This window comes from Salvelinus namaycush, chromosome 7, assembly GCF_016432855.1.
Source record: "Salvelinus namaycush isolate Seneca chromosome 7, SaNama_1.0, whole genome shotgun sequence".
Classification (NCBI taxonomy): domain Eukaryota; kingdom Metazoa; phylum Chordata; class Actinopteri; order Salmoniformes; family Salmonidae; genus Salvelinus; species Salvelinus namaycush.
The window spans coordinates 53,939,001-53,964,911 of NC_052313.1; the positions used below are offsets into that span (position 1 = coordinate 53,939,001).

General features: G+C 44.3%; 2 protein-coding genes across 2 annotated transcripts in view; both read right to left on the reverse strand.

The window, feature by feature from the left end:
• Positions 1-394, reverse strand: part of LOC120050530 (interleukin-1 receptor accessory protein-like) — a 4,919-nt gene extending 4,525 nt beyond the window's left edge. Inside the window, exon 1 of the mRNA XM_038997117.1 lies at positions 95-394. Coding sequence (XP_038853045.1) covers positions 95-200 — 106 coding nt within the window. The 5' untranslated portion in view covers positions 201-394. The remainder of the gene's footprint in view (positions 1-94) is intronic.
• A 976-nt stretch (positions 395-1,370) lies between these two features.
• On the reverse strand, positions 1,371-24,293 carry LOC120050840 (interleukin-18 receptor 1-like). Its single transcript, XM_038997369.1, has 12 exons — positions 24,025-24,293; positions 23,709-23,763; positions 23,036-23,270; positions 21,097-21,280; positions 19,603-19,771; positions 17,103-17,168; positions 8,959-9,127; positions 8,740-8,870; positions 8,117-8,266; positions 7,668-7,820; positions 3,560-3,744; positions 1,371-2,316 (listed from the first exon to the last, which is right to left on the reverse strand). The coding sequence occupies exons 2-12, from the start codon at positions 23,758-23,760 to the stop codon at positions 2,134-2,136; spliced, it is 1,677 nt and encodes a 558-aa protein (XP_038853297.1). The 5' UTR covers positions 23,761-23,763; positions 24,025-24,293; the 3' UTR covers positions 1,371-2,133.
• Between the last annotated feature and the right edge of the window lie 1,618 nt (positions 24,294-25,911).

The following is a 25,911-nucleotide window of genomic DNA, read 5'->3' on the forward strand; positions in this document are numbered from 1 at the left end:
CTATATGCACATGGAATACTATGTGGATTACCAGATACCTGGTAAAATCTATAAATGTTGTTTTATACAATTGTTTGATAATAAAGATAAGTACCTTCTTCCTTGTCCCGGCGACATTCACAGAAGTATCTCTGCAGAAAACATGCGATGATTGCTAAAGCCAGTGACGGTCCAGGGTGCATCACTCCGCACCACTTCATTCATTCCAATGTCAAATCCACCACTTCATTCATTCCAATGTCAAACCCACCACTGCGTGTCATAACTGTCACAAGGATCTGGGTTTCCTGGAAACAGAATCTCTTTCACCACTCTAAAACCAGACAAATAGCCGTCAGTCCCTTCATTTCCTAGTAAATGAAAAGGGACGCATCTGAACTAGTTTCCTTGCCTTCCACTGCCCTGTTCTCCAATAGCCACTAGTCTGTGCAGCTTGCCTCTTAGATGGTTGGAAACCAATCATATCTGATACTGGCTCCCCTCAGAGATGCACCATGTGAAAACATGACCACCAGTTTCCTGTGTCAACGTACATTTCCTGGTTAAATGCAGAGCTCTACTTCGCTAGAACTTTCACACCATCTTTGGGTGTGCATCTGTGGGTGTGGGTAGCCGGAGTGTGAAATGTGTCTTTGTAAGTATGCAAGGCTGATCTGTGATGTAAGAGAAGACAGCTTTGTTGCAAGTAGAAAACATTTATTGAAGCCCAGTGTCAATACATTAGCAACACTGAACAGTGGTGAGTCTATAGACCAATACATACAAACAGAGTAGGGTGGACAGATATGTTCTGTAATGAATGATACAGGCTTTGGCACAGCCAAGACTTGGTTTGACATCTTTTGACAGAATCAGTGAGGCTGTGTCCCATATAGTCCACTACTTTTGACCAGGTCCCATAGACCATATGTACATTGTATGTCCAGGCTTAAATGCCCAAATAAAGGCTTAATAATGAATACTGTCTAGATAAAACAGAACTAAAACACCAAATAAATTAAAACAAGACAAATGTAATCAGTCGTCAATGCCTTCATCAATACATGTCATAATCCCATCTACTCATACTATGTGGATTATGAGCCAATTCTTCATCTATATATCCTGTCTGGACATTCTGTTTACTGTTGTTGTCAGCATCATTTCACCAGGTCAAATTCCTGGTTCATGTCAATGTACTTGGTGATTCTATTGTGATTCTTATCATAGCAGACTCCTAAATACAGCCCTATGAAATATCAGGGCCAAGGAATTCATGCATTTCTTCTCAATGTCACTTCTGTTTCATGTTTGTTGGGAATGTACGTAACTACATTGAGGTGTGACCTGCTGCTGTGCGTGGTCTTTCCTTGAATCTCTTAAAGCTTTTCTGGGGGGGGGGGGGTCTGGCCCCCGACTGGTAACAGAGAGAAACAGGTAGAGCGAGAAAGACAAGTCTTCTGTCCACTGGACAAGCAGAGTATGTCGTGGTAGTTTTGGATGTCAGTGGGTCTTAAAGTAACTGTCCAGTGAAAATCTCACTTTTACAAGTTCATATTCCATTAACTCATACCCAAATAATGTCCTATACTCGTATTTGTGGCCAATGTATACATTTGAGAAAACAAAACACACAAAAACCCCACCTCAAACTTATATCTCAAATACACTTCTTGCTATTTCCTCACAGAACATGATGTAATAATGTTGGCTCATTGGCCGAGCTGGCCAATCAGCGGTCTAGTCGCATTAATATTTTTAATGACCGGTATACGCCCACAGCATTCTGTTGCTGGGGTAAGCCCACAGCATTCTGTTGCTGGGGTAAGCCCACAGCATTCTGTTGCTGGGGTAAGCCCACAGCATTCTGTTGCTGGGGTAAGCCCACAGCATTCTGTTGCTGGGGTAAGCCCACAGCATTCTGTTGCTGGGGTAAGGAAAACTATTATAGGCAAAACTCTTATAGGTAAATAGGTAAAAATGGCACATTAATCAAGTTAGATGCATTTATTTCACCCCGGAGCAGGGTTGGGGTCAATTTGAAGTAAAAAAAACAAAAACATTGAAAATAGATGCCATTATTTCATTTGAATTTGAATTTCAGTTTACTTTGTGAACTGACTGAACCCAAACCCTGCCCTGGAGCCTATATAATCACAGAATGGTCCTCTCATCCTTCGGGGGGCACTGTCTGGTCCTGGCAGGCATACGGTAACGCAGCTCCTTCCAGAAGGGTGAGGAGAGGGGTTTGGAGTGGGAGCCCCTCCAGGTGACGGTGTGTCCTGACTGGGCCAGCAGCCGCAGGGCCTCAGAGAGGGAGTCCAGGTCCAGATCCACCTAAAACGTTTACAGAATAATGTAGTGAATTTTTGGGGGTAGCCCCGACCAAGACTTGAACAGAGGTCCACCGACTGCCAACCCAGCACCTTCGTTGTTACACCAAGAGATCCAAACCCCTTGACTAGATCACTAGGTGTTGTGTTAAGGTTGCTACAATTACTCATTTAGCTTATCTAGCGCTTTTCATTACAAAAGAGAATCTCGAAAAAGCAATGAAAACAAACATGCACCACCAATTGCAAAAGTGGAAAAATACAAAGTGTTTCTAGTCAGCTTTAAAGGAAATGGAATTTAAGCAGTTTTAAAGTAAATGGAATTGAAGCAGTTTTAAAGGAAATGGAGTTGAAGCAGAAAGACAGTATTTCATCAGCTCCAGGTCTATCTGTTAATTTAGTTTGAAAGACAGCATGGCATCAGCTCCAGGTCTATCTGTTTATTTAGTTTGAAAGACAGCATGGCATCAGCTCCAGGTCTATCTGTTTATTTAGTTTGAAAGACAGCATGGCATCAGCTCCAGGTCTATCTGTTTATTTAGTTTGAAAGACAGCATGGCATCAGCTCCAGGTCTATCTGTTTATTTAGTTTGAAAGACAGCATGGCATCAGCTCCAGGTCTATCTGTTTATTTAGTTTGAAAGACAGCATGGCATCAGCTCCAGGTCTATCTGTTTATTTAGTTTGAAAGACAGTATTTCATCAGCTCCAGGTCTATCTGTTTATTTAGTTTGAAAGACAGTATTTCATCAGCTCCAGGTCTATCTGTTTATTTAGTTTGAAAGACAGCATGGCATCAGCTCCAGGTCTATCTGTTTATTTAGTTTGAAAGACAGCATGGCATCAGCTCCAGGTCTATCTGTTTATTTAGTTTGAAAGACAGCATGGCATCAGCTCCAGGTCTATCTGTTTATTTAGTTTGAAAGACAGCATGGCATCAGCTCCAGGTCTATCTGTTTATTTAGTTTGAAAGACAGCATGGCATCAGCTCCAGGTCTATCTGTTTATTTAGTTTGAAAGACAGCATGGCATCAGCTCCAGGTCTATCTGTTAATTTGGGAAATTGATTTGACAGGGACAGCGCACATTCACCAACGGTATCGTCCCAAATGGCACCCTATTCCCTTTATAGTGCACTACTTTAGAACAGGGCCCATAACACTATATAGGGAATAGGGTGCTATTTGGGACACACCCACAAAGCTAACTGTCGTCCATAGGCAGAACTCGTCCATAGGTATAACTACCTGGCTGTCTGGGGCTGACTCTGTCTGGACGAGGACCAGCCAGGTCTGCCGTTCCACCAGTGCAGCATGGAGCCCAGTGAGCAGACTATACTGACTGTCCTGCCCTGGGTTCAGCCCCAGGCTGCTGGGCACCAGGATCAGTCTCCGGCTCTGCTCTATACACCCCAGCACCGCCTCAGCCACCGCTGGAAACACAGAGCACACACTTTACTGATACAGACACAGGAACAGATACAGGAACAGGAACGGGTACAGAAACAGATACAGGAACAGATACAGGAACGGGTACAGGAACAGGTACAGGAACAGATACAGGAACAGATACAGGAACAGATACAGGAACGGGTACAGAAACAGGTACAGGAACAGATACAGGAACGGGTACAGGAACAGGTACAGGAACAGATACAGGAACAGATACAGGAACAGATACAGGAACAGATACAGGAACAGGACCGGGTACAGGAACAGGTACAGGAACAGGACCAGGTACAGGAACAGGTACAGGAACAGATACAGGAACAGGACCGGGTACAGGAACAGGTACAGGAACAGATACAGGAACAGGAACGGGTACAGGAACAGATACAGGAACAGGTACAGGAACAAGAACAGGTACAGGAACAGATACAGGAACAGGAACAGATACAGGAACAGATACAGGAACAGGTACAGGAACAGGTACAGGAATGGGAACAGGTACAGGAACAGATACAGGAACAGGAACAGATACAGGAACAGATACAGGAACAGGAATGGGAACAGGTACAGGAACAGATACAGGAACAGGAACAGATACAGGAACAGATACAGGAACAGATACAGGAACAGGACCGGGTACAGGAACAGATACAGGAACAGATACAGGAACAGGACCGGGTACAGGAACAGATACAGGAACAGGAACGGGTACAGGAACAGGTACAGGAACAGATACAGGAACAGGACCGGGTACAGGAACAGGTACAGGAACAGATACAGGAACAGGAACGGGTACAGGAACAGATACAGGAACAGGAACGGGTACAGGAACAGATACAGGAACAGGTACAGGAATGGGAACAGGTACAGGAACAGCTACAGGAACGTGTACAGGAATGGGTACGGGAATGGGTACGGGAACAGGTACAGGAATGGGAACAAAAATGGGAATGGGAACAGGAATGGGTACGAGTACAGGTACAGGAACGGATATGGGAACGGGGGTACAGGAACATATACAGGAACAGATACAGGAACAGATACAGGAACAGGTACAGGAACAGGTACAGGAACAGATACAGGAACAGATACAGGAACAGATACAGGAACAGATACAGGAACAGGACCTGGTACAGGAACAGGTACAGGAACAGGACCGGGTACAGGAACAGATACAGGAACAGGACCGGGTACAGGAACAGGTACAGGAACAGATACAGGAACAGGAACGGGTACAGGAACAGATACAGGAACAGGTACAGGAACAGGAACAGGTACAGGAACAGATACAGGAACAGGAACAGATACAGGAACAGATACAGGAACAGGACCGGGTACAGGAACAGATACAGGAACAGGACCGGGTACAGGAACAGATACAGGAACAGATACAGGAACAGGACCGGGTACAGGAACAGGTACAGGAACAGATACAGGAACAGGAACGGGTACAGGAACAGATACAGGAACAGGTACAGGAATGGGAACAGGTACAGGAACAGCTACAGGAACGTGTACAGGAATGGGTACGGGAATGGGTACGGGAACAGGTACAGGAATGGGAACAAAAATGGGAATGGGAACAGGAATGGGTACGAGTACAGGTACAGGAACGGATATGGGAACGGGGGTACAGGAACATATACAGGAACAGGAACCTGTACAGGAACAGTAACCTGACAGGAATAAGAACATGTACAGGAACAGGTACGGATACAGGAATAGGAACAAAAACGGGTACGGGAATGGGTACGGGAACAGGTACGGGAATGGATATGGGAACTGGTACAGATAGAGGTACAGGTACAGGAACAGGAACAAGAACAGGAACAGGTACAGGAAAAGGTACAGGAACAAGAACAGGAACGGATACATGAACAAGAACAGGAACAGATACAGGAACAGGTACAGGAACAAGAACAGAAACAGGTACAGGAACAAGAACAGAAACAGGTACAGGAACAAGAACAGGAACGGATACAAGAACAGGAACAGATACAGGAACAAGAACAGGAACAGATACAGGAACAGGTACAGGAACAAGAACGGATACAGGTACAGGAACAAGAACAGGAATGGATACAGGAACAAGAACAGATACAGGAACAAGAACAAGAACAGGAACGGGAACAAGAACAGGTACAGGAACGGATACAGGTACAGGTAGAGGAACAGGTAGAGGCAGAGGAATAGAAACAAGAACAGGTAGAGGTAGAGGAACAAGAACAGGAATGGATACAGGAACAGGTACAACAACAAGAACAGGAACTGGTACAAGAACAGGAACAGGTACAGGAACAAAAACGGGTACGGGAATGGGTACGGAAACTGGTACAGGTAGAGGAACAGGTAGAGGAACAGGTACAGGAACGGATACAGGAACAAGTACAAGAACAGGTACAAGAACAGGAACAGGTACAAGAACAAGAACAGGAACAGGTACAAGAACAAGAACAGGAACAGGTACAGGAACAAGAACAGGAACAGATACAGGAACAAGAACAGGAACAGATACAGGAACAGGTACAGGAACAGATACAGGAACAAGAACGGATACAGGTACAGGAACAAGAACAGGAACGGATACAGGAACAAGAACAGGAACAGATACAGGAACAGGTACAGGAACAAGAACGGATACAGGAACAGGTACAGGAATGGATACAGGTACAGGTAGAGGAACAGGAACAGGAACGGATACAGGTAGAGGAACAGGTAGAGGTAGAGGTACAAGTAGAGGTAGAGGAACAGGTACAGGTAGAGAAGCAGGTAGAGGTAGAGGTAGAGGAAGAGGTACAGGTAGAGGTACAGGTAGAGGAACAGGTAGAGGTAGAGGTACAGGTAGAGGTAGAGGTACAGGTAGAGGTAGAGGTACAGGTACAGGTAGAGGTAGAGGTACAGGTACAGGTAGAGGTAGAGGTACAGGTAGAGGTACAGGTACAGGTAGAGGAATAGGTGCAGGTAGAGGGACAGGTCCAGATAAAGGAACAGAAACAGGAACAAGTAGAGGAACAGGTAGAGGGACAGGTGCAGGTAGAGGGACAGGTCCAGATAAAGGAACAGAAACAGGAACATGTAGAGGAACAGGTAGAGGAACAGGTACAGGTAGAGGGACAGGTACAGGAACAGGTACAGGTAGAGGACCAGGTAGAGGTAGAGGAACAGGTAGAGACACAGGTAGAGGAACAGGTACAGGTAGAGGACCAGGTAGAGGAACAGGTACAGGTACAGGGACAGGGACAGGTACAGGTACAGGTACAGGGACAGGTAGTAGAGGAACAGGTACAGGTACAGGGACAGGTAGTAGAGGAACAGGTACAGGTAGAGGAACAGGTAGAGGAACAGGTACAGGTAGAGGCACAGGTAGAGGAACAGGTAGAGGAACAGGTACAGGTAGAGGCACAGGTAGAGGAACAGGTAGAGGAACAGGTACAGGTAGAGGAACAGGTACAGGTAGAGGTACAGGTAGAGGAACAGGTAGAGGAACAGGTACAGATAGAGGGACAGGTAGAGGAACAGGTACAGGTAGAGGAACAGGTAGAGGAACAGGTACAGATAGAGGGACAGGTAGAGGAACAGGTACAGGTAGAGGAACAGGTAGAAGAACAGGTACAGATAAAGGAACAGAAACAGGTTCAAGAACCGTGCATACACACAAACACAGACACAGACACAGACACACAGACACAGACACACAGACACAGACACAGACACAGACACACAGACACAGACACAGACACAGACACACACACACAGAGACACAGACACAGACACAGACACAGACACAGACACAGACACAGACACAGACACACAGACACAGACACAGACACACACACACACACACACACACACACACACACACACACACCAGTATGAGGACAAATGTGAGGACAGTGGACTGACTCACCCTCCCCAGGGAGCACGTCACGGTCGTAGAGACACAGGCTGTAACCATACTCCTCTTCCAGCACCTCCTCCACCTGACGCCTGTCCTCCTCACTGACACCTGACTCTGTGTCACTCTTATAACACAACACATAGGCATCGTAACGCTTCCCATCTGAAACACACCATTCAGACAAGTTATAACACAGGACATAGGCATTATAACACAGCAGATAGGCATTATAACACAGTACATAGGCATTATAACACAGCAGATAGGCATTATAACACAGCAGATAGGCATTATAACACAGCAGATAGGCATTATAACACAGTACATAGGCGTTGTTACACATCCCATCTGAAACTAACACAATTCATCCAAATGATGTGGTGAAACACGATCGACAACGAGACTGTTTGCATGAGACATGTTTGACAACACATGTTGGTGTCAGGTGTTATTCTCACCAGAGACGTTGTGTTGACGCCAGCCCAGATCATCTCTGAGAAATAGAATGATGTCCACCTTCAGCTTGACATAGACAACAGTCACCACCACCACCGTCACGGCAAAGACCCCCACTATACCCAGCACCAGGAAGTGGAACTGGGGTGGACCTAAAGGGTGACATGAAATACACACACACACACACAAATAAACCTGATAATATCAAACAGCTGTTACTGTACAGCAGAAAGAGAAACTGAAGAGGAAAAAAATCACAGAAAATCATCCTAATGTCACACAGAAGTGATCATAATCTCTTCTTGATTAAATGTCATGGTAACCTAAGAGCAGAAGAGATCATATCTTATTGATTAAATGTCATGGTAACCTAAGAGCAGAAGAGATCATATCTTATTGATTAAATGTCATGGTAACCTAAGAGCAGAAGAGATCATATCTTATTGATTAAATGTCATGGTAACCTAAGAGCAGAAGAGATCATATCTTATTGATTAAATGTCATGGTAACCTAAGAGCAGAAGAGAGGGTTCTGTGAAATGACCAGTAGAGTTTTATAAAGGCAGACTAATATTTTGAATGATTGGAAAGCTAAGATGTCCCTTTAAGAGGCTGCTTGACTTACTCTTCTGTTGGAAGGTGATGGAGACGTTGGAGTTCCCAGATGGAGACTCCACTTGACAGGTGTATGTGTTCCTGAGCTGCTCCTCCGACACCTGCCTGATCACCAGCGATGCCTGCTGGTGGCCATTCTCTCTGGAGAAAACAGTCAAGTGTGTTGTGGTAAGTGATTTTAAATAGTATTTGAACCCAGGTCTGTTCTGTAGTGAGTGTACATGCTCACTCTGAAGTGTTATAAAACACTGGTAGGGTCTCCTGGTTCTTCTCCACAAAAGATATGTTTTCCATCCAGTGTAAGAGGTCAATTGCAGAGGACAGGACAGCACTGCAGACCACCACCACAGTGGATCCTGGAGAAAACACAACATTCACTAACACTTTGATAACTACCTCTCTCAAAGAGTGCAGTGTATAAAGTCAGACAATCTCAGGCACTCCCTGTCACCAAAGGAGTACCCCAAGGCTCAATCCTAGGCCCCACGCTCTTCTCAATTTACATCAACAAGATAACTCAGGCAGTAGGAAGCTCTCTCATCCATTTATATGCAGATGATACAGTCTTATACTCAGTTGGCCCCTCCCCGGATTTTGTGTTAAATGCTCTACAACAAAGCTTTCTTAGTGTTCAACAAGCTTTCTCTACTCTTAACCTTGTTCTGAACACCTCCAAAACAAAGGTCATGTGGTTTGGTAAGAAGGAGGCCCTTCCTCCCACAGGTGTGATTACTATCTCTGAGGGTTTAGAGCTTGAGGTAGTCACCTCATACAAATACGTGGGAGTATGACTAGACGGTGCATTGTCCTTCTCTCAGCACATATCAAAGCTGCAGGCTGAAGTTAAATGTCACGATTCTCTAAAGTAGAACCCAGAAGCAGACCAGGACAAGGAGAGTAAGACGAAGGTGAGTATTTATTTACAAGTTTAAATGTAGTGATAGAAAAATCCAAGTAGCGGAGCGGGCAGCGGAGGTGAGTTGATGGAATTGAGTAAGCAGATCCAAGGAAGTAACTGAAGTCACCGACGACCAGGTAGGGATGGGATGAGTGTTCCGGGTGAATGACTGTAGACAGAAAAAACGGAGGTAAGTTCAAGGCAAGCAAGACGTACAAAACAACAAAACAAACTATCAAACTGGAGGCTGATACGCTGGCACAACATACTGTTCATGGCTAACGATCCGGCAGGGAATGGATGTCAGGTCAGAGCTTATGAAGTGGAGGGGTGATGATCAGGACCAGGTGTGCAGATAGCTGATGGGATACAGGTGCGGGTAATCAGAGATCTCCCAACTAGCTACGTCGCCCGGCAACCAGACAGGGTGCGTTCCAGGACACCGGAAAAACACTCCAGGACAGAACACAGGCAAAAACAGACTCAGGAAGCGGGATTCGTGACAGTACCCCCCCTCCGACGAACGCCACCGGGCGGACTACCCGGAGCGCCAGGGTGGAGGCGGTAGAAGTCACGAAGCAGGTCAGCATCAAGGATCTGACGCCGAGGAATCCAACTCCTCTCCTCTGGGCCATATCCTTCCCAATCCACGAGATACTGGAACCCTCGACCCCGCCGTCTGGAGTCCATGATGCGGCGCACCGTGTAGGCAGGACCACCTCCGATCATCCGAGGAGGAGGAGGACGAGGAGGAGGGGGCAACAGAGGACTGAGGAGAACCGGCTTGAGGCAGGAGACATGAAAGGTGGGGTGTACTCTAAGCGTAGCAGGCAACTTGAGTCGGACCACAACAGGATTAATGATTCTCTCCACCACAAACGGACCAATGAACCTCTGTGACAGTTTCCTCGACTCAGTCCGTAGAGGAAGATCCCGTGTAGCCAACCAAACCTTATCTCCGACGGTATAAGCGGGGGCAGGAATACGGCGACGATTCGCCTGGATCTGATACCGGTCAGAAACTCTAAGGAGGGCCTTCCTGGCCCGATGCCAGGTCCGGTGGCAACGACGAATGTGGGCCTGGACAGAGGGAACCGAGAGATCCCTCTCCTGAGAAGGAAACAAGGGAGGTTGGTAACCGTACAGGCACTGGAAGGGAGACATCCCAGTGGCAGATGAAGGGAGAGTATTATGGGCATACTCGACCCAGGGTAACTGAGAGGACCAAGAGGTGGGATCAGAGGAGACAAGGCAGCACAGCGTGGACTCCATCTTCTGGTTGGCTCTCTCCGCCTGACCATTAGATTGGGGGTGAAATCCAGATGTGAGACTGACTGTAGCTCCAATGGCCAAACAGAAGGATCTCCAGACAGCAGAGGTAAACTGAGGACCACGGTCAGAAACAATGTCACTGGGCAACCCGTGGACCCTGAAAACCTCCCTAACAAGGATCTCGGACGTCTCAGTGGCAGATGGAAGCTTGGAGATGGGCACAAAGTGAGCAAACTTGCTGAATCTGTCCACAATGGTCAGAATGACCGTGTTCCCAACAGAAGAGGGCAACCCCGTGACAAAGTCCAGGGCCAGATGCGACAAGGTCGCCGGGGAATAGGTAAGGGGTGAAGAAGCCCAGAGCTGGGCCGATTGGTACTCTTATTCTGCGCACAAACAGGACAAGCGGCAACAAACCTCCGGGTATCTTCTCCCATGGCAGGCCACCAAAATCGTCTGCGCAGTAGCGCCATAGTCCGAGCAACGCCAGGGTGACAAGCTATCTTGCTGGCGTGGGACCACTGAAGGACAGCAGAACGGACCGACTCAGGCACGAACAACCGACCGGGTGGACCGTTACCGGGGCCGGGCTGCGTCCGAAGGGCCGCCATCACATCCTCCTCAATCCTCCATGTAACGGCTCCCACGACAAAGTTCTGGGGAAGAATCGTCTCAGTCTTGGCCCCACTCTCCTCCGTCTTGGAGAACATCCGGGACAAGGCGTCCGCCTTGCCGTTCTTCGACCCAGGTCGGAACGTCAGGGAAAAATTGAAGCGTCCAAAAAACAAAGCCCACCTGGCCTGACGGGAGTTGAGACGTTTAGCCGATTGCACGTAAGCCAGATTCTTGTGGTCAGTCCAGACCACAAACGGTTGCTCCGCTCCCTCCAACCAGTGGCGCCACTCCTCCAAGGCAAGCTTCACAGCGAGAAGCTCCCGGTTACCCATATCGTAGTTTCTCTCTGCTGGTGAAAGACGACAAGAGTAGAAGGCGCAGGGATGGAGTTTACCGTCAGTGGAGCTACGCTGGGACAGGATGGCGCCCACCCCCACATCAGACGCGTCCACCTCAACAACAAACTGACGGGAAGTGTCAGGTTGAGAGAGAATCGGGGCGTTGGTGAATCGGCTCTTCAAGTCCAGAAATGCTCGGTCTGCCTCAGGAGTCCAACAGAAATCTCTGGTGCAAGACGTCAGGGCAGTTAAAGGGGCGGCCACCCGGCTGTAATCACGGATAAACCGCCGATAGAAGTTCGCAAACCCCAGGAATCTCTGGAGCTGCAATCTCGTACCGGGCTGGGCCCAATCCCGAACCGCCCGAACCTTCTCTTGGTCCATCTTGATCTCTCCCCTGGAGATGATGTACCCGAGGAAGGACGTAGTGTGGGCGTGAAAATCACACTTTTCAGCCTTCACGAACAGGCGGTTCTCCAATAACCGCTGCAGGACCTGCTTGACATGCTGTACGTGGCTAGAAAGCTCCCTCGAGAAGATGAGGATATCATCCAGGTAAACGAACACAAAAATACCAATCATATCTCTCAGCACGTCATTCACCATACTTTGGAACACAGCAGGAGCGTTGGTCAGTCCAAACGGCATCACCTGGTACTCGAAATGTCCCATAGGTGTATTGAACCCAGTCAACCACTCGTCCCCCTCTCTGATCCGAACCAAATGATAAGCATTGCGTAGGTCAAGCTTCGTAAACACCGTAGCACCCTGTAAAGAGTCGAAAGCAGAGCTCATCAAGGGCAGGGGATACTTGTTTTTGACCGTAATATCATTCAACCCCCGATAATCAATACACGGTCGAAGAGAGCCATCCTTCTTGCTCACAAAAAAGAATCCTGCTCCCAGGGGTGATGACGAGGGGCGAATGAGACCTGCAGCTAGAGACTCCTTGATGTAGGTCTCCAAGGCTTCACGCTCAGGTCGAGAGATACTGTATAACCGTCCCTTGGGAAAGGCAGCTCCAGGGAACAGATTAATCGCACAGTCATAAGGTCGGTGGGGAGGAAGTGACAGAGCCTTCTGCTTACTGAATACTTCACCCAAATCGTGATATGTTTCTGGAACCAGGGACAAATCAGGGGGAGCAGACTCACTGACCTGACTGGGAACAGCATGAGAACAGGCAGTCCTAAGGCAGTTAGCATGACACTCAATGCTCCAACTAGTTACCTTACCCGTCACCCAATCAAACGAGGGATTGTGTTCTCTCAGCCAGGGGTAACCAAGAACCAGAGGAACATGGGGTGAAGGCAGAATGAAGAAAGAGATAACCTCTGAATGATTCCCCGACAACAACATCTTAACCGGTTCAGTCCTCATAGTGATCCGTGCCAGACTACTGCCGTTCAGAGTGGTTGCTTCAATGGCTTCCGGCAATTGCTCCTTGGAAAGCCCCAGCTGTTCCACCAAGTCGGCATCAATAAAGCTGCCATCGGCACCTGAATCGATAAAAGCGTTCATCGCTAAACTCTGATTCTTATTCATGAGGGTCGCAGGAAAACGGGGTCTGACAGGGTTCTTGGGAGGTTGAAACTGGCTCGCTAAAAGTCCTCCCAAAACTAGCGAGCCGGGCAGTTTAACGGGCGCTGAGGACAAGCGGAGATGTAATGTCCCGAGCTACCACAGTAGAGGCAGCTGTTGGTCTCACGTCTACGTTGGCGCTCCTCCTTAGTTAACCCGTGTCGCCCCACTTGCATGGGTTCAGGATCTGGCGGCAAGACACCTCCACTAATCCCGTGTGGGGAATAATGATCAACACGTTCTGGTCCACTTCCTGACCCGAATGGTAACCGAGTTGCTGATTGATTGGACGGGCCCCACTGCTTCTCCCTCCTTCTCTCTCGGACTCTATTATCCACCCGAATAGATAATGTGACCAAACTGTCTAGGTCACTAGGCTCTGGATAGGAGATCAGCTCGTCCTTGAGTTGTTCCGACAACCCCTGGTAAAAAGCTGCTTGTAGTGACTCCTCATTCCAACCACTCTCCACAGCCAATGTCCTGAATTCGATCACAAAGTCTGCCACACTGCGAGCTCCTTGGCGAAGAGAGAACAAACGTTTAGCTGCGTCCTTACCTCGGACTGGATGGTCAAAAAGCTTTCTCATCTCTGCCGTGAACTCCTGGTATGACGCCATGCAGGTGTCCTGTCGTTCCCAAACGGCTGAAGCCCATTCCAGAGCTCTACCACGCAGCAGTTCAATAACAAAAGCTATCCTAGCCTTCTCTGTGGCGTAAGAGTATGGCTGCAGATCAAAAACTAAACCACACTGCATAAGAAATGAACGGCATCTTCCCAAATCCCCTTCGTACTTATCAGGCGTCGGAACCTTGGGCTCACGGAAGGAAACCGCTCCAGAAGCGGCAGGTGAGAGGGGTGAAACAGGTGGTGGATGACCCGCCGGCAAACTGAGCTGATCCTGGATACTCGTCAAGCTAGCAGAGAAGTTCCGGACTGAAAACGCTATCTCCTGTAGCGCCGTGTTGTGTTGTCCCAATATCTTCTCCTGCTGGGTAATGGCATGGCAAACGGAGTCCAGGTCCGCTGGGTTCATCCTTGGCCGGATCGTTCTGTCACGATTCTCTAAAGTAGAACCCAGAAGCAGACCAGGACAAGGAGTGTAAGACGAAGGTGAGTATTTATTTACAAGTTTAAATGTAGTGATAGAAAAATCCAAGTAGCGGAGCGGGCAGCGGAGGTGAGTTGATGGAATTGAGTAAGCAGATCCAAGGAAGTAACTGAAGTCACCGACGACCAGGTAGGGATGGGATGAGTGTTCCGGGTGAATGACTGTAGACAGAAAAAACGGAGGTAAGTTCAAGGCAAGCAAGACGTACAAAACAACAAAACAAACTCTATCAAACTGGAGGCTGATACGCTGGCACAACATACTGTTCATGGCTAACGATCCGGCAGGGAATGGATGTCAGGTCAGAGCTTATGAAGTGGAGGGGTGATGATCAGGACCAGGTGTGCAGATAGCTGATGGGATACAGGTGCGGGTAATCAGAGATCTCCCAACTAGCTACGTCGCCCGGCAACCAGACAGGGTGCATTCCAGGACACCGGAAAAACACTCCAGGACAGAACACAGGCAAAAACAGACTCAGGAAGCGGGATTCGTGACATTAAATCTAGACATGGTTTCCTCTATTGTAATTGCTCCTCTTTCACCCCAGCTGCCCAACTAACCCTGATTCAGACTCTACCCATACTAGATTACGGAGACATAATTTATAGATCAGCAGGTACGGGTGCTCTCGAGCAGCTAGATGTTTTTTACCATTCGGCCAGTAGATTTGCCACCAATGCTCCTTATTGAACACATCACTGCACTCTATACTCCTCTGTAAGCTGGTCATCTCTTTATACCCGTCGCAAGACCCACTGGTTGATGCTTATTTATAAAACCCTCTTGGGCCTCACTTCCCCCTATCTGAGATCTACTGCAGCCCTCATCCTCCACATACAACACCCGTTCTGCCAGTCACATTCTGTTAAAGGTTACCCCCCGGAGATAAATGTTTTACATTTAACACATTTTGCCATGGTGTGTAGAGATGATGTTGCTGTTTTAAAGCTTATTTGCTACAATTCTACACATTTTGCCATGGTGTGTAGAGAAGATTTAGCCATTTTATTACTCATTTCATGCACTTTTTTTGTTTTAGAGTTAATTTCGTGCAATTCTACTAATTGTGCAATCTAATGTCCTACAATACTACACATTTTACCATACCGTGATTACTACGTTTAGATAAGATAGCCACTAGCCTAACCTACCAATATAAAATATGATAGCTGGCCACTAGCCTAACCTACCAATATAAAATATGATAGCTGGCCACTAGCCTAACCTACCAATATAAAATATGATAGCTGGCCACTAGCCTAACCTACCAATATAAAATATGATAGCTGGCCACTAGCCTAACCTACCAATATAAAATATGATAGCTGGCCACTAGCCTAACCTACCAATATAAAATATGATAGCTGGCCACTAGCCTAACCTACCAATATAAAATATGATAGCTGGCCACTAGCCTAACCTACCAATATAAAATATGATAGCTGGCCACTAGCCTAACCTACCAATATAAAATATGATAGCTGGCCACTAGCCTAACCTACCAATATAAAATATGATAGCTGGCCACTAGCCTAACCTACCAATATAAAATATGATAACTGGACACTAGCCTAACCTACCAATATAAAATATGATAGCTGGACACTAGCCTAACCTACCAATATAAAATATGATAACTGGACACTAGCCTAACCTACCAATATAAAATATGATAGCTGGACACTAGCCTAACCTACCAATATAAAATATGATAGCTGGACACTAGCCTAACCTACCAATATAAAATATGATAGCTGGCCACTAGCCTAACCTACCAATATAAAATATGATAGCTGGACACTAGCCTAACCTACCAATATAAAATATGATAGCTGGCCACTAGCCTAACCTACCAATATAAAATATGATAGCTGGACACTAGCCTAACCTACCAATATAAAATATGATAACAATTATTGGGTTCAAATACACATTTAGATTTGTGAACAGCCAACTGCCAACCACAACAACCACAATCCGTAAGGTGCAAATAGCTAAATGAGAGAGCAGAAGTGTGATTCACACCAATGCGCTATGTAGATAACAATAATAAGTGATATCCGTATCGCTGTAGACTACACCACTACTGTCATCCTTACCTCCAAGCGTTTATTCAAGTTGGACAACCTTTGGATGCCGACAGCAGTCGCACCATTGGAAGACATATCTTGGACTGTAGCCTACAAAAGCCTATTCCTGCTCTTTTCCCGCGATCCATCAAACACATTTGGTGTGTCGTCATAGTGATGTGGAACAAACTGAAATTTACGCCTTTTTTCAATGTGGATTTGAATGTCGTTGAGAAGTGTCAAAGATTTGTTTTCACAAACATCCTTTCTGAATTTAAAAGTAATCCACGAAGTAATCATCTAGTTTTTCAAAAGTATCTGTAATCTGATTACAACATTTTTGCTGGTAATGTAACGGATTACAGTTACCATTCTTTGTAATCCCTTACATGTAATCCGTTACTCCCCAACCCTGCACACACATTCACACACACGTGACAATAAAGACACTAATTGACACCCATACAGATAGGTAGAGAGCAACTCACCCATATCTACTTCAATAACCTCCCCATCCTGAGGTTTGATGATCTTTGGCATAACCTGGGAACTTCCTGTACAATACAATAATATCTCTGTAGTCAAAACTCAAATATCACTGTAGCTGACGGAGAAATATCACTGTAGCTGACAGAGAAATATCACTGTAGTTAAAACAGAAATATCACTGTAGCTGACAGAGAAATATCACTGTAGCTAATACCAAATATCACTGTAGCTGAAACAGAAATATCACTGTAGCTAAAACAGAAATATCACTGTAGCTGAAACAGAAATATCACTGTAGCTGAAACAGAAATATCACTGTAGCTGACAGAGAAATATCCCTGTAGCTAATACCAAATATCACTGTAGCTGAAACAGAAATATCACTGTAGCTAAAACAGAAATATCACTGTAGCTGACAGAGAAATATCACTGTAGTTAAAACAGAAATATCACTGTAGCTGAAACAGAAATATCACTGTAGCTAAAACAGAAATATCACTGTAGCTGACAGAGAAATATCACTGTAGCTGAAACAAAAATATCACTGTAGCTGAAACAGAAATATCACTGTAGCTAAAACAGAAATATCACTGTAGCTGAAACAGAAATATCACTGTAGCTGAAACAGAAATATCACTGTAGCTGACAGAGAAATATCACTGTAGTTAAAACAGAAATATCACTGTAGCTAAAACAGAAATATCACTGTAGCTGACAAAGAAATATCACTGTAGCTGAAACAGAAATATCACTGCAGCTAAAACAGAAATATCACTGTAGCTAAAACAGAAATATCACTGTAGTTAAAACAGAAATATCACTGTAGCTGAAACAGAAATATCACTGTAGCTAAAACAGAAACATCACTGTAGCTGAAACAGAAATATCACTGTAGCTGAAACAGAAATATCACTGTAGCTGAAACAGAAATATCACTGTAGCTGACAGAGAAATATCCCTGTAGCTAATACCAAATATCACTGTAGCTGAAACAGAAATATCACTGTAGCTAAAACAGAAATATCACTGTAGCTGACAGAGAAATATCACTGTAGTTAAAACAGAAATATCACTGTAGCTGAAACAGAAATATCACTGTAGCTAAAACAGAAATATCACTGTAGCTGAAACAGAAATATCACTGTAGCTGAAACAGAAATATCACTGTAGCTGAAACAGAAATATCACTGTAGCTGACAGAGAAATATCCCTGTAGCTAATACCAAATATCACTGTAGCTGAAACAGAAATATCACTGTAGCTAAAACAGAAATATCACTGTAGCTGACAGAGAAATATCACTGTAGTTAAAACAGAAATATCACTGTAGCTGAAACAGAAATATCACTGTAGCTAAAACAGAAATATCACTGTAGCTGACAGAGAAATATCACTGTAGCTGAAACAGAAATATCACTGTAGCTGAAACAGAAATATCACTGTAGCTGACAGAAAAATATCACTGTAGTTAAAACAGAAATATCACTGTAGCTAAAACAGAAATATCACTGTAGCTGACAAAGAAATATCACTGTAGCTGAAACAGAAATATCACTGCAGCTAAAACAGAAATATCACTGTAGCTAAAACAGAAATATCACTGTAGTTAAAACAGAAATATCACTGTAGCTGAAACAGAAATATCACTGTAGCTAAAACAGAAATATCACTGTAGCTGAAACAGAAATATCACTGTCGTTAAAACAGAAATATCACTGTAGCTGAAACAGAAATATCACTGTAGCTAATACCAAATATCACTGTAGCTAAAACATAAATATCACTGTAGCTGACAGAGAAATATCACTGTAGTTAAAACAGAAATATCACTGTAGCTAAAACAGAAATATCACTGTAGCTGACAAAGAAATATCACTGTAGCTGAAACAGAAATATCACTGTAGCTAATACCAAATATCACTGTAGTTAAAACAGAAATATCACTGTAGCTGACAGAGAAATATCACTGTAGCTAAAACAGAAATATCATTGTAGCTGACAGAGAAATATCACTGTAGTTAAAACAGAAATATCACTGTAGTTAAAACAGAAATATCACTGTAGGTAAAACAGAAATATCACTGTAGCTGAAACAGAAATATGAATGTAGTTAAAAGGAAACTCTTTCCATAAATTGTTTTGAACAAAATAAAGCACCAATATGAGCAAAAGTTACAGATCCTTGTCCTTGCATTGTCTTTAGCCTTCCCCTATAACCCAGGTTCAGATCCACCAAACATGAAATACATCTTAATTGACAAATACATTTCAAGGTATCTTTGCAAAAGGTCAGAAGCTCCAAAACCATACAGCAGGGTTGGGGTCAATTCCATTTCAATTCCAGTCGATTCAGGAAGTACACTGAAATTCTAATTCCCTTCAATTCTTTTCAATGAATAAACATTTCAAATAGGAATTGGATTTAATTTCTGAATTGACTGGAATTTAAATGGAATTGATCCCAACCCTGCTATCCAGTACTGTCCAGTAACTTCTTACCTTTTTTAACTGTCCTCTCCATGGTTCTGGACAAGGTAAACACCTGTCCATCATGGAGGCTAGAGTTGTATGTGTAGTATGAAGTGCAGGTATAGTAACCACTGTCACTCTCAGAAGCACTCGTCAGGTATCCATCACCAAAGTCAGTGGGTAACTCTGTGTTACAGTTCTACAATACATGCATCAAGACACAGGTAAAAAAAACTGTAATAAACAGGTAATTCATATGTAGTAACAGTTAATACACATGTAATAAACAGGTAATACATATGTAGTAACAGTTAATACACATGTAATAAACAGGTAATTCATATGTAGTAACAGTTAATACACATGTAATAAACAGGTAATAAACAGGTAATACGTATGTAGTAAACAGGTAATACATATGTAGTAACAGTTAATACACATGTAATAAACAGGTAATAAATACGTAATACACATGTAATAACAGTTAATACACATGTAATAAACAGGTAATAAATAGGTAATACACATGTAGTAACAGTTAATACACATGTAATAAACAGGTAATAAATACGTAATACACATGTAATAACAGTTAATACACATGTAATAAACAGGTAATAAATAGGTAATACACATGTAGTAACAGTTAATACACATGTAATAAACAGGTAATAAATAGGTAATACACATGTAGTAACAGTTAATACACATGTAATAAACAGGTAATAAATAGGTAATACACATGTAGTAACAGTTAATACACATGTAATAAACAGGTAATAAATAGGTAATACACATGTAGTAACAGTTAATACACATGTAATAAACAGGTAATAAATAGGTCATACACATGTAGTAACAGTTAATACACATGTAATAAACAGGTAATAAATAGGTAATGCACATGTAATAAACAGGTAATAAACAGGTAATGTTTAATAATGTAATACACAGGGAGTTTTTCCTAGCCACCATACTTCTACATCTGCATTGCTTGCAGTTTGTGATTTTGAACTGGGTTTCTGTATAAGCACTTTGTGACATCTGCTGACGTAAAATTATAAATAAATGTGATTAATAAACTGGTAATAAACAGGTAATAAACTGGTAATAAACAGGTAATAAACTGGTAATAAACAGGTAATAAACAGGTAATATAAAGCCAGTGTCTATTGACGCTAATCACAAAACTGAGAGTTGTTTTTACTGCACCATCCATGACTGGTGAACTAAAAGGTTGATGCTGGTCCCTATGCTAACTAGAACACCCACTCAGGCTAGGGGAAAAACATAATATAACAGGAAATACCCTGTGGCTTTTGGTCTAGTGGAAAGAAAATCACAATCAACAGACTATTCAATAGTACCTTGCCAACGGCTAGAGGGAAAACACACCTCTTCAAGCACATGTAATGACACATGTCTTTAGTTTCAGCCAAAGGCAAGTAAGACTAGTGGAAACTCAACATCACTGGATATTTACTTCTACTTTGTCATCTGCTGGGGGGAGGAGGGGGTTCATACCTTGTACCACGTATAATTATGTGTTGTGAAGTTTTGTGGGATGCTGTCTGACGTGCAGGTTAACTTTTCACAGGACTGTCTCAGATAGCAAGTGGATACGTACACATCCATATCTGTGTAACACTGGCCAGAGAACACTGTGATGTTAAACCACGCTGTTCTCAGGGGCTGGCCACTGGCGTCGCTGCAACAGTCCAGAGAGAGATATGACCATTAATCAACCAATCAATCACACCATCAACCATTCAATCAGTCAATGAATCAATGCATCAACAGAATGACGCATAAATTACATCAGAGGGAAGGAGAAGACAATTAAAGAACAAAAGTATGATTGATAAAACGGACAATAAAAGGCCAACTAGATTTGTAAGAGACAGACACTTACAGTAGGAAACAGGAGTAGGACCCCTGTTGGTTGGTCCAGACACTTACAGTAGAGAGCAGGAGTAGGACCCCTGTTGGTTGGTCCAGACACTTACAGTAGTAAACAGGAGTAGGACCCCTGTTGGTTGGTCCAGACACTTACAGTAGGAAACAGGAGTAGGACCCCTGTTGGTTGGTCCAGACACTTACAGTAGTAAACAGGAGTAGGACCCCTGTTGGTTGGTCCAGTCACTTACAGTAGAGAGCAGGAGTAGGACCCCTGTTGGTTGGTCCAGACACTTACAGTAGAGAGCAGGAGTAGGACCCCTGTTGGTTGGTCCAGACACTTACAGTAGTAAACAGGAGTAAGACCCCTGTTGGTTGGTCCAGACACTTACAGTAGTAAACAGGAGTAGGACCCCTGTTGGTTGGTCCAGACACTTACAGTAGAGAGCAGGAGTAGGACCCCTGTTGGTTGGTCCAGACACTTACAGTAGTAAACAGGAGTAGGACCCCTGTTGGTTGGTCCAGACACTTACAGTAGAGAGCAGGAGTAGGACCCCGGTTGGTTGGTCCAGACACTTACAGTAGTAAACAGGAGTAGGACCCCTGTTGGTTGGTCCAGACACTTACAGTAGAGAGCAGGAGTAGGACCCCTGTTGGTTGGTCCAGACACTTACAGTAGTAAACAGGAGTAGGACCCCTGTTGGTTGGTCCAGACACTTACAGTAGAGAGCAGGAGTAGGACCCCGGTTGGTTGGTCCAGACACTTACAGTAGTAAACAGGAGTAGGACCCCTGTTGGTTGGTCCAGACACTTACAGTAGTAAACAGGAGTAGGACCCCTGTTGGTTGGTCCAGACACTTACAGTAGAGAGCAGGAGTAGGACCCCTGTTGGTTGGTCCAGACACTTACAGTAGTAAACAGGAGTAGGACCCCTGTTGGTTGGTCCAGACACTTACAGTAGTGAGCAGGAGAAGGACCCCGGTTGGTTGGTCCAGACACTTACAGTAGAGAGCAGGAGTAGGACCCCTGTTGGTTGGTCCAGACACTTACAGTAGTAAACAGGAGTAGGACCCCTGTTGGTTGGTCCAGACACTTACAGTAGAGAGCAGGAGTAAGACCCCTGTTGGTTGGTCCAGACACTTACAGTAGTGAGCAGGAGAAGGACCCCTGTTGGTTGGTCCAGACACTTACAGTAGTAAACAGGAGTAGGACCCCTATTGGTTGGTCCAGACACTTACAGTAGAGAGCAGGAGTAGGACCCCTGTTGGTTGGTCCAGACACTTACAGTAGAGAGCAGGAGTAGGACCCCTGTTGGTTGGTCCAGACACTTACAGTAGTAAACAGGAGTAGGACCCCTGTTGGTTGGTCCAGACACTTACAGTAGAGAGCAGGAGTAGGACCCCTGTTGGTTGGTCCAGACACTTACAGTAGTAAACAGGAGAAGGACCCCTATTGGTTGGTCCAGACACTTACAGTAGTAAACAGGAGTAGGACCCCTGTTGGTTGGTCCAGACACTTACAGTAGAGAGCAGGAGTAGGACCCCTGTTGGTTGGGAGAGACACTTACAGTAGAGAGCAGGAGTAGGACCCCTGTTGGTTGGTCCAGACCCTCAGGATGATGAGAGTGTCTTCAGACCTCCACACAGCAGGCTCCTGGAGCTCCCCAGGCCCAGAGTGGTTTCTCCATGCCAGGGTCAGGTTCCCCTCCCTGTGCCCTGCCTTGGTGGTCCGCAGTGGGCACTGGAGCACTGCCATCTCTCCCTCCCGGACATGAACAGACGTATGGCCTCCTCTGACCAGCTCTGTGGGAAGAACATCCAAGATAGACCGTCTCAGTGGAGGACGGAGGGCACCTTATTCCCTATATAGTGCACTACTTCTGACCAGGGTCCATGGCACCCTATTCCCTATACAGTGTACTACTTCTGACCAGGGTCCATGGCACCCTATTCCCTATATATAGTGCACTACTTTAGATCAGGGCTCTCCGTTGGGCTATGGTCAAGAGTAGTGCACTATGTAGGGTAGCCTAAATGTACTGTACAAATATTTTATGCGGTACAAATAAACATTTTACACCAACATTAAAATTGTTATGGGGTGCTCAATAGTACAAAAATTAGCGATGAAAGGTTTGTTTTATGAATAGTCTTTTTGGTTGGTTATCAGCAGTTTCTAGAGCAGGATACTCATCATGTGTTACTTATAAAACATGTTGTGACCTGCTCATTCTAACAGACCTTTGGTTGCAGAGAGGACGAGGAACATAAACAGTGGGGTCATCTTCACCATGTTCTTAATTCACACAGACAAACACACAAACACACACAGAGAGAGAAAGTCAGTTGGGGAAAAGCCCTCTGAACAGCAAGTCATAAAAAATATATGGAAAAAAATGACAGCAGAGAAACTTAAGAGAACTTTTCATGAAAGTGAAATATAAACAGGTACTACCAGATCAGTATAATAGTATTGTTATAGCAAGCTGCATGACTATAGATAGAATAAGAATAACCTACAATACAACAACATTCAGTAAAGGAATTAATAACTTACTCAGCTGTGAGTGTGGAGGTAAATTCCAAGATTATATTGTGTATTTTCGCAGACCATTAACAGAAACTTAGGTAATGCTTTCTGTTCTCGGCTACTTCCCTTTAAACTTTATAATAGCAGTTTCGTTCTCGGTATGAACTGGAATTTCGATATTAATATATTATATTTCACATGACTCCTCCTATAATCTATAGTCAAATTGACCGAGTGAATAAAGCTATTGACTCAGTTTAGTGGCCTAGTTGTATGCTGCCCACTGATGAAGACTTAGCCTACTGACCAGAAGATGTCAAAGTGAAACTTAGTGATTCTAGTGCCATTGCAGGTGCTATATGCAGACTTGACAATGCGTTACATAATGCTTGTGGTTTCCCAGAAATCCTGGTGTATCTAGGATATTGGCGCCACCTTCTTTCTGTGTGTGAGAAGAGCAGACCGCGACACTAGCTAGGTGTACGTCCAATTGTCGACATTTTCATGATAATATTGAAAAAATCCGCAACAAGAAAATATGTGCACTTCCTCACCAGTGGTGTTTCCACTAAACCAGGGGTGTCAAAGTCAAATGGACGGAGGGCCAAATAAAAAATTTAGCTACAAGCCGAGGGCCGGACTGTTCGAATGTTCATTGAAATTTTTTTAAATGACGCATATAGTCTAGTGAACCTAATTGAACCTACTGAAAACCTAACAAATATATTCCAATATGATCAGATAAATAAAGCAATATTTTCTTATGGCTCTGTCAGTAATCTTTAATTTTCAACAGACACAAAAGACAAATTTCCTTTATATAAAAATCCCCATAACATGAACATTAAATGAAAGAAACCGGTATTCAAGGCACCATCAGTAGCCTATATTTTCTATTTTAGCAAAAGTGGGCTAAATTTACTTCAAAGAAAAAAACAATAATAGCAATTTTCTATCATCCACTCAACTGAAATATTTTTAAAATATAATTGGATTGAAATACAATAAAATAAAGTGCAAAAATCTAGCCTTTTGTAGCCTTTGTTCCATGTCCATATTCTTGTTTTTGTCCGCGTGTTTCGTTTCATAATGTCGTCTCAGATTATACTCTTTCAGTACCGCCACACTTTCTCCACACAGAAGACACACAGGTTTTCCAGCTACCTCCGTGAACATATACTCCGACTCCCACCTTGTTTGAAACCCCCGGTTCTCAGTGTCCACCTTCCGTTTTGCCATTTTTGATGGGTATCTGAAAGTTAATTTTACTGTGATGCTGACGACTGCTGTGCCAATAAATATTGAAATGAAGCAGCCTACTGCTCGGTGCGTCACCGTTGCATTGTGGGAAATGTAGTATTGGTGCGTGTAAAAGATCTGCGGGCTGCCGGCTTGCTGCGGTCTGCGGGCCGGTTCTAATAATAAATCAAGATCATCCCAGGGGCCGTAAAAAACCTTCTCGCGGGCCGGATGTGGCCCGCGGGCCTTGACTCTGACATATGTGCACTAAACTGACTTGTTAGGATAAAAATCAGCATGTGATGACGTAGTGCACACAAAATGTTGTTTTTCCTTCAAATTTGCAGGTACCGAATAAAATCTAGAGTTCCGTGTGTTAGCATCGCATTTTCAACTCTACCAATAGTTTCGACAAAAACTGTTGCATAAAATAGCAAATGTGCCTACTCCGTTCTTGCCACATGCGCTCTAGTCAACAGTTCGCAGATAACGTGCGGGTAGGCTGTGCAGGTAGGCTAGTGAGTCTACATGAGATAATTATGATTAAGACAGAGTATTGTTATTTGTCAAAGAGCATCGATCATCATGTTTTGTTAGACTTCAGTGCAGTTTTGGACATTATCATCATAATCTGCAGCTGAAAAAGTGTATTTGTTATGGTTTAACATCCCCTGC